The 10,230-nt window shown below is 40.6% G+C and overlaps 1 protein-coding gene across 1 annotated transcript; it reads left to right on the top strand.

The window, feature by feature from the left end:
• The first annotated feature begins 5,872 nt into the window (after window positions 1-5,872).
• LOC122698846 (transcription initiation factor IIB-like) lies at window positions 5,873-7,184 on the top strand. The gene has a single exon (XM_043910515.1). The coding sequence runs from the start codon at window positions 5,935-5,937 to the stop codon at window positions 6,883-6,885; it is 951 nt and encodes a 316-aa protein (XP_043766450.1). The 5' UTR covers window positions 5,873-5,934; the 3' UTR covers window positions 6,886-7,184.
• Window positions 7,185-10,230: the final 3,046 nt, after the last annotated feature.

Below are 10,230 nucleotides of genomic sequence, written 5' to 3'. Positions count from 1 at the left end.
TAAATATGTTTCTTATCTGGTTTGGATTTTCAATTTTTAAAACTGCTTTACATGCGTACTAGGGTTGAACAAACAAGTAAATAAATTGTAGAAAATGAGAGCCAGGTTTTTTACAGTCACAGAAAGAAGTTAAAAGAAAGGGTCAAAAGTTATAATAAATTGTGGTGCTGGTTTGAGTGGCAATATCACTATGAACTCATGTTCTATTTATATATCCATGCATTTATATACATGTAATATATATATATATTTATATTTATATATATTTATATATCCATGCATTTATATACATGTAAAATATATATATATATATATATACATATATATATATATATATGGGATATGGGCTTCCCTGGTGGTTCAGTGGTAAAGAATGAAGGAGACTTGGGTTCAATCCCTGGGTTGGGAAGATGCTCTGGAGAAGGAAATGGCAACCCACTCCCAGTATTCTTGCCTGGGAAATCCTATGGACAGAGGAGCCTGGCAGACTACAGTCCATGGGGTTGCAAAGAGTCAGACATGACTTAACAACTAAAGAACAACAACGTATTACATACAGACACACACACATATATATATATACACACAAGTAGATACAGAAATATACATATATTTATACATATATTTTCTATTTCTCCCTTCGGAGAGGAACTAGAGGCAGTGATAGCCAACATTCAGATTTTAAATACTATTCTTTAATTTAAAAAAAGAAAGAAATAAGGCTCCTTGCAGAAGTGGTTGAATCCAGAGATGAGCCAGGAAAATACAAGATGAGCCTGGAAATTATGCAATGATAGACAGTAGGGAATTGCTTAGGAAGAAAAAAAGGAAAGACACAGAAGCTCCTTTAATGGTCTCTGAATGACCAAAGCTGGAACAATTTCAGCAATAAAAGAATGATTTAGGTTAGTTTAATTTAGTTCAGTCGCTCAGTCGTGTCCGACTCTTTGCAACACCATGGACCACAGCAGGCTTCCATGTCCATCACCAGCTCCCGGAGCTTGCTCAAACTTGTGTCCATCGAGTCAGTGATGCCATCCAACCATCTCATCCTGTCGTCCCCTTCTCCTCCTGCCTTCAATATTTCCCAGCATCAGGGTCCTTTCCAATGAGTCACTTCTTTGCATCAGGTGGCCAGAGTATTGGAGTTTCATCTTCAGCTGCTGCTGCTGCTAAGTCACTTCAGTCATGCATCAGTCCTCAAATGAATATTTAGGATTGATTTCCCTTAGGACTGATGGGTGTGATCTCCTTGCAGTCCAAGGGACTCTCAAAGTCTCCAACATCACAGCCCAAAAGCACTCAGCTCACTCAACTCACAATTCTTCAGCACTCAGCTTTCTTTATGGTCCAACTCTCACATCCATACATGACTACTGGAAAAACCATAGCTTTGACTAGATGGATCTTTGTTGGCAAAGTAATGTCTCTGCTTTTTCATATGCTGTCTAGGCTGGTCATAGCTTTTCTTCCAAGGAGCAAACATCTTTTATTTTCATGGCTGTGGTCACCATCTGCAGTGATTTTGGAACCCAAGAAAATAAAGTCAGTTTCCATTGTTTCCCCATCTATTTGCCATGAAGTGATGGGATCGGATGCCATGATCTTAGCTTTTTGAATGTTGAGTTTTAAACCAGCTTTTTCACTCTCCTCTTTCACTTTCATCAAGCGGCTCTTTAGTTCCTCCTCACTATTTGCCATAAGCGTGGTGTCATCTGTGTATCTGAGGTTACTGATATTTCTCCCAGCAATCTTGATTCCTGCTTACGCTTCATCCAGCCTGGGATTCTGCATGATGTACTCTGCATATAGGTTAAATAAGCAGGGTGACAGTATACAGCCTTGATGTACTCCGTTCCCATTTGGAACCAGTCGGTTGTTCCATGTCTAGTTCTAACTGTTGCTTCTTGACTTGCATACAGATTTTTCAGGAGGCAGGTAAGATGGTCTGGTATTCCCATCTCTTGAAGAATTTTCCACAGTTTGTTGTGATCCACATAGTCAAAGGTTTTGGCATAGTCAATAATGGAGTAGATGTTTTTCTAGAACTCTCCTGCCTTTTTGATGATCCAACAGATGTTGGTAATTTGATCTCTGGTTTCGCTGCCTTTTCTAAATCCAGCTTGAACATCTGGAAGTTCATGGTACACATACTGTTGAAGCCTGGCTTGGAGAATTTTGAGCATTACTTTGCTAGCGTGTGCGATGAGTGCAATTGTGCGGTAGTTTGAGCATTCTTTGGCATTGCCCTTCACTGGGACTGGAATGTAAACTGACATTTTCCAGTCCTGTGGCCACTGCTGAGTTTCCCAAATTTGCTGGCATGTTGAGTGCAGCACTTTCACAGCATCATCTTTTAGGATTTGAAATAGCTCAAGTGGAATCCCATCCCCTCCACTAGCTTTGTTCGTAGTGATGCTTCCTACGGCCCACTTGACTTTGCATTCAAGGATGTCTGGCTCTAGGTGAGTGATCACACCATTGTGATTATCTGGGTCGTGAAGATCTTTTTTGTACAGTTCTTCTGTGTATTCTTGCCACCTCTTCTTAATATCCTCTGCTTCTGTTAGGTCCATACCATTTGTGTCCTTTATTGAGCCCATGTTTGCATGAAATGTTCCCTTGGTATCTCTAATTTTCTTGAAGAGATCTCTAGTATTCCCATTCTATTGTTTTCCTCTATTTTTTTTGCATTGATCACTGAGGAAGGCTTTCTTATCTCTCCTTGCTATTCTTTGGAACTTTGCATTTAGATGCGTATATCTTTCCTTTTCTCCTTTGCGTTTCACTTCTCTTCTTTTCTCAGCTATTGTAAGGCCTCCTCAGACAACCATTTTGCCTTTTTGCCTTTCTTTTTCTTGGGGATGGTTTTGAGCAATGTCTCCTGTACAATGTCACTAACCTCCATCCCATAGTTCTTCAGGCACTCTATCAGATCTAATCCCTTGAATCTATTTGTCACTTCCACTGTATAGTTGTAAGCGATTTGATTTAGGTCATACATGAATGGTCTAGTGGTTTTCCCCACTTTTTTCAATTTAAGTCTGAATTTGGCATTATAGAGTTCATGATCTGAGCCACAGTCAGCTCCTGGTCTTGTTATGCTGACTGTGTAGAGCTTCTCCATCTCCGGCTGCAAAGAATGTAAACAATCTGATTTCAGCATTGACTCTCTGGTGATGTCCATGTGGAGAGTCTTCTCTTGTGTTGTTGGAAGAGGGTGTTTGCTGTGACCACTGCATTCTCTTGGCAAAACTCTGTTAACCTTTGCCCTGCTTCATTTTGTACTCCAAGCGCAAACTGGCCTGTTACTCCAGGTGTTTCTTGACTTCCTACTTTTGCATTCCAGTCCCCTATGACAAAATGGACATCTTTTTTGGGTGTTAGTTCTAGAAGGTCTTGCAGGTCCTCACAGAAACACTTAACTTCAGCTTCTTCAGCATTACTGGTTGGGGCATAGACCTGGATTACTATGATATTGAATGATTTGCCTTGGGAACAAACAGAGATCACTCTGTCATTTTTGAGACTGTGCCCAAGTACTGCATTTTGGACTCTTCTATTGACTATGAGGGCTACTCCATTTCTTCTAAGTGATTCTTGCCCATAATAGTAGATATAATGGTCATCTGAATTAAATTTGGCCATTTGGGTCCATTTTAGTTCACTGATTCCTAAAATGTCAATGTTCACTCTTGCCATCTCCTGTTTGACCACTTTCAATTTACCTTGATCTGTGGATCTAACATTCCATGTTCCTATGCAATATTGCTCTTTACAGCATTGGACTTTGCTTCCATTGCCAGTCATATCCACTACTGGGCGTTGTTTTTGCTTTGGCTCTGCCTCTTCTTTCTGCTGTTATTTCTCCACTATTCTCCAGTAGCATATTGGGCACCTACCGACCTGGGGAGTTCATCTTTTAGTGTCCTATCTTTTTGCTTTTTCATACTGTTCATGGGGGAGAATGCTGGATCCCACCAAAAAAAGATACTTCACATCCAAGAGCAAAGGAGAAACCCCAGCAAAACAGTAGGAGGGGTGAAATCATGTTTAGAATCAAACCCCATACCTGTGAGAGATGTTCGGAGGGCTCAAACAAAACCTTGTGTGCACCAGGCCCCAGAGACTGAGCCAGACTTGTGTTTTGAGTCTCCTGCAGAGGTACGGGTCAGCAGTGGCCTGCTGCAGGGGGCAAGGGCTCTGGGTGCAGCTACCTGGTCACACAGCCTGTTGCATAAGCCTTCTTGGAGGTTGCCATTAACCTCACCATAGAGCCACTGAGCAGACGACCCATAAACTGCAGAACAATTAGAGCAAAGAAATTCTCACACTGTTAAGAAAGTTCTAGGACCCACAACAGATTTCCCAACCTGGGGATCTGGCAAAAGGACTGAGAATCCCTAGGGAATTTGACTTTGGAGGCCAGTGGGATTTGATTACAGAACTTACATGGGACTGGGGAAACAGACTCTTGGAAAGCATGAACAAAACCTTGTCTGCACCAGGACCCAGGAGAAAGGTGCAATGACCCCACAGGCCCAGACTTGCCTGTGAGTGTCCAAGAGTCTCCGGGATAGGTGTGGGCTGGCGGTGGCTTGCTGCAGGGTCGGAGGCACGGAGTGTGGCAGTGCATGCATGGGACCTTTTGAAGGGGGTCGCCATTATCTCCATCACCTCCACCATAGTTTGGCCTCAGGTCAACAACAGGGAGGGAACACAGCCCCGCCCATCAACAGAAAATTGGATTAAGGATTTACTGAGCATGGCCCTGCCCATCAGAACAAGACCCAGTTTCCTCCAGAGCCAGTCCCTCCCATCAGGAAACTTGCACAAGCCTCTTATTCTTATCCATCAGAGGGCAGACAGAATGAAAACCACAACCACAGAAAACTAATCAAACTGATCACATGGACCACAGCCTTGTCTAACTCAATGAAACCATGAGCCATGCCATGTAAGGCCACCCCAGATGGGCAGGTCATGGTGGAGAGTTCTGACAAAACATGGTCCACTGGAGAAGGGAATGGCAAACCACTTCAGTATTCTTGCCTTGAGAACCCCATGAACAGTATGAAAATGCAAAAAGAATGATAGTATTGAATTATAGGGCTTCCCAAGTGGCTCAATGGTAAAGAATCTGCCTGCCAATATAGGAGATGTGAGAAATGTGGGTTTGATCCCTGAGTTGGGAAGATCCCTGGAAGTAGGAAATGGCAACCCACTCCAGTATTCTTACCTGAAATATTCCGTGGAGAGAGGAGCCTGGCAAGCTGCAGTCAAAGGGGTTGCAAAGTGTTCAACATGACCGAGCAAGGCACATATAGGCACCCCACTCCCACAGTACGGAATTATAACCCAAAGAGTAAAATAAATATCCATAAGCTCATACTGATACAAATAACTGAATAAATAAATAAATGGGAGAAAACATAGAAGTCTTCTCTGCACAAGAATTCCAAATAAGAAATGAGGAAAGAGAAAGCCACCATTAAGACATCATAACAGCTAAATCAGTTCAATTCAGTGGGTGAAAGTTTGAGAAGAAACAGGATATTTGCATAGCCTCAGAGTATCTCTCCCCAAATCCTTATTAGTTACAGAGAGGAATACAGGACGATTAGTGGAGAAATCTAACAGACTTCACCTTAAGAAAGTGATGAACAACAGTAATAAGACAGATGTATCATATATCTCCAAATAGGAGGCATGAAGAAATATACAGTATCACTTCTGTGGTATTCTTTCCAAACTGCATAACCTCAATCTAGCCATGAAAAATCATGACAAACGCAAACTGAGGGACATTTTACAAAATAACTGACCAGTAATCTTCAAGACCCCAAGGTCAAGAAAGACAAAGATCAGACTGTCTCTTCCTGTTTGCGGTTGCGTCTGTCATTGTTTGTAGCTGGAGCTGCAGTGGCCGTGAAGATGGCGTCTACCAGCCGTTTGGATGCTCTTCCAAGAGTCACATGTCCAAACCATCCAGATGCGATCCTAGTGGAAGACTACAGAGCTGGTGATATGATCTGTCCTGAATGTGGCCTGGTTGTAGGTGACCGAGTTATTGATGTAGGATCTGAGTGGAGAACTTTCAGCAATGATAAAGCAACAAAAGATCCATCTCGAGTTGGAGATTCTCAGAATCCTCTTCTGAGTGATGGAGATTTGTCTACTATGATTGGCAAGGGTACAGGAGCTACAAGTTTTGATGAATTTGGTAATTCTAAGTACCAGAATAGGAGAACCATGAGTAGTTCTGATCGGGCAATGATGAACGCATTTAAAGAAATCACTACCATGGCAGACAGAATCAACCTCCCTCGAAATATAGTTGATCGAACAAATAACCTATTCAAGCAAGTGTATGAACAGAAGAGCCTAAAGGGGAGAGCCAATGATGCCATAGCTTCTGCTTGTCTTTATATTGCCTGCAGACAGGAAGGGGTTCCTAGAACATTTAAAGAAATATGTGCTGTATCACGAATTTCTAAGAAAGAAATTGGCCGATGTTTTAAACTTATTCTGAAAGCTTTAGAAACCAGTGTGGATTTGATTACAACTGGGGACTTCATGTCCAGGTTTTGTTCCAACCTTTGTCTTCCTAAGCAAGTACAGATGGCAGCGACACATATAGCCCGTAAAGCTGTGGAGTTGGACTTGGTTCCTGGAAGGAGCCCGATATCTGTGGCAGCAGCTGCTATTTACATGGCCTCACAGGCATCAGCTGAGAAACGGACCCAAAAAGAGATTGGAGATATTGCTGGTGTTGCTGATGTTACGATCAGACAGTCGTACAGATTAATCTATCCGCGGGCCCCAGATCTGTTTCCTACAGACTTCAAATTTGACACCCCTGTGGACAAACTACCACAGCTATAAGTTGAGGAAGCTAATGTGAAATTCCTGTGAACACTGAACTTTGCCTGTTGTACATAGCCTATATACCAAGTGCTGGATTGAGCCTTTAATAAGGAAGAACGAAAGACATGGTACGCATTCCAGGGCTAAATATAAATTGCTTGGCATTCTGTATGTATATACTAGTGAAACATATTTAATGATTTAAATTTCATATTAAACTTGCTTTCTTTTGTAGCAATCTAGGAAACTGTATTTTGGAAGATATTTGAAATTCTTGAATAAAACATTTTTCAAAACTAAAAAAAAAAAAAAAAAAAGACAAAGATCAAGGAGAGACAGGACAAGTAAACACAGAATAGGATCCTGGATTATGTCCTGACACAGAGAAAAAGAGATTTGTGGGAAAATTAACGTTTGATGAAATCCTAATGAAGTTTGCCGTTTAGTTAATTGTATTGTACTGGTATTAATTTCTCAGTTTTGATCATTGTGCCATGATCACATAAGATATTAATAGCAGTGGAAGCTGGATGAAGGGTATATCATACTGTTTTTGCAACTCTTCTGTGAATCTAAAATTACCTGATAATACAAAGTTTGTAAAAATTATCTTGGTTGGGATGAAAAATTTTAGTCACTTCTATTGATTCCTTACGTATCCTCCCAGTACTTATTTACACAGATATAAAATTCTTATCCCCTCTGTTATCCCATAACACCTTGTTTTTTTCACTTAATGTGTATCTTGGAGACTTTCCATATAAGTACATATATATTTTCTTTTCCACTTTTTTATTATGAAGAAAATTTTAAACATAGAGAAAACTGGTAAATATATACCATCACCTCTATTTCCTCATTTTCTTTTCTAAATGTGTGGCATCCCATTGTGTGGCATTAACTCAAGTATATCTCATCTCATAGTTAGATGCTGAAATGTCTGTCTTGATCTACTGTTGTCAGAATGGAGTAGAAAATGAGTCGGAGATGGAATCAAATTGAAAAGCATAGGCTTTGAAACCAGACAGATCCAAGTCCAAATAACCATTCTGTCACTGTCTGTATGGCTCTAGGCAATCTAACTTCCTCAAATCTCAACTGCCTTATCAGTAAAATGGGAATATAATTACTACATCTTAAACTTACAGTTGGGATCACGTGAGGCAACATACAGTCAGCCTTCCATATCCATGAGTTCCACATCAATGGATTCAACCAACCTCAGATATAAGGTTTTCGGGGGGAAAAAAATTCCTGTAAGTTACAAAAAGTAAAACTTGAATTTGCTGCAGAGAGCAACTATTTACATAACATTTACATTAAATTAGATATTACAAGTAATCTAGAGACGATTTAAAGTGCAGGGAGGATGTGCATAGTTTACATACAAATATTATCCTATTTTATATAAGGGACTTGAGCATCCTTGGATTTTGATATCCTGGGGGTGGGGGAGTCCTGGGAACAACACCCTGCAAACGGGGAGGGATGACTGTATATAAAACATCCAATTCAGAAGATATTCAATAGATCATACTGTTACTATGATTTAATCGGAAAATTTCAGAAATGCCTGGCAGCTGATTTAAGTCAACTTCAAAAACACCCATGTTTCTTCCTTCTGTTGATTATGTCATCCTATTAATACCAAGAGTACTCTTATCTTAGGAAATGGAAAACAGAGCTCCAGCAACATCCCTATAACCCTGACTTTATTCGTCAATTGGATCAACACCACAATGTGAAAATCTGTTTGACGACACAATGTGGTTGCTAAAGCTAAGTGACAGAGACCTTGTAAGAAGCACTGCCACCCTAAATTGATTCAACTAACAGATTTATATATTCAACTCTGGGCTGATCACCAGTTCATTAAAAAGCCAGAGAATCCTCCACATTTTAATCTCTATGGGTGAGTTGTGTCTGACTCTTTGCAACCCTATGGGCTGTAACCCTCCAGGCTCCTCTGTCCATGCGATTCTCCAGGCAAGAATACTGGAGTGGGTTGCCATATCCTCCTCCAGGGGATCTTACCAACCCAGAGATCTTTGATGTCTCCTGCACTGGCAGGCGGGTTCTTTACCACTAGCGCCACCTGGGAAGCCCTTTGGAGAAGGCAATGGCAACCCACTCCAGTACTCTTGCCTGCACTTTAATGTTTAATAAACCTGAAGCCAATACTTCCATCAGAAGGTCTGGACTGACCACAGAAGGTGAAGAACCAGTTAGTGAATTTGCCATTCTCATTCCTCCATAGTACCACCAACATATGAAAACTTTAATTTTGTGTATGCATTTCTTTTTGTGTTTGCATTTCTTTGTCCACAGAGTACTTTCCAACTCTAAGGGGAAGTGGTTGCAGATAACTTTGCTCCCATTGTGTAATTGCAACGTTAGATCATTCCCAGGTGAGGAAAAAAGCAGATGCCTTTTCCTGGCCTACAAATAGAATATATAAACAGTCAGGAGAGTGTAGAAGCATTCTGTCTGTAGTAGCATTAAAAATTTTTTCATTAATTCATTCACTAAACAAGGATTTACCAAGCTTCTACTGTCTGCGAGGCCCTGTGCTCACTGTTGAAAATTTAAAAATCAAAATGAAGAGAACAAAGGTCTTGCCCTTGAGTAACTCACAGCCCAATCCAGGGGAGGTAAGACACACTGACAATTCTAATGCTGTGAAATAAATACTTTGGGAGGGAATAGAATGCCTTTAAAAAAGATGTAAATCTTTATATCTGCTTTGAGTTCACCAGAGTGAGGGCATGCCTGGCAGAGCAAGCAGACCCTGCAAGGGCAAAGACATGCCTGTAGGCTTGAATTCAAGGTTCCTTTAGGGGGTCAGGTGCATACGAGGCTTGTGGATGAGGCTGAAGCTATTAGCAGTTTGGGCTTCATACTTTTCAAATGGAAAACGATAAGTTTAAGTGGGAGCTATTAAATGTTTTTAAGCAAAAGACCAAGATAATCATGTTACTTTCTCAAAAGATCATTTTTGTAATTATACGAAAGATGCTTTAGGAAGAATGATTATAAACCCAGTTAGAACACTATCATAGTACTGTGATGAGAGAGAGAGTGGTCCTCATGGAATCCCTAGGATTTCCATGGCTGAAAAGACCTTACTTTTTGAATGAGGCCAACAAGTATGAAAACTATTGAGTTGGCCAAAAGATGTTACAAAAAACCCAGATGAACCTTTTGGCTAACCCAGTATTTATCAGTTGAAATCAAAAGGGAAATCAGGGGAAAAATCAATAGGTTTAGGCACTTAGAAAAAAAGTCTTTTAATATAACAAATTCTCAGGTGTCCAGAAACTGGTTCTCTAACAGATGAACTAGTTTATTGAAGATTTCAGATTC

The sequence above is a fragment of the Cervus elaphus genome, chromosome 8, assembly GCF_910594005.1.
Source record: "Cervus elaphus chromosome 8, mCerEla1.1, whole genome shotgun sequence".
Lineage (NCBI taxonomy): Eukaryota > Metazoa > Chordata > Mammalia > Artiodactyla > Cervidae > Cervus > Cervus elaphus.
The sequence above is the reverse complement of the archived record's forward strand: the minus strand, read 5'-3'. Positions and strand labels throughout refer to the sequence as shown.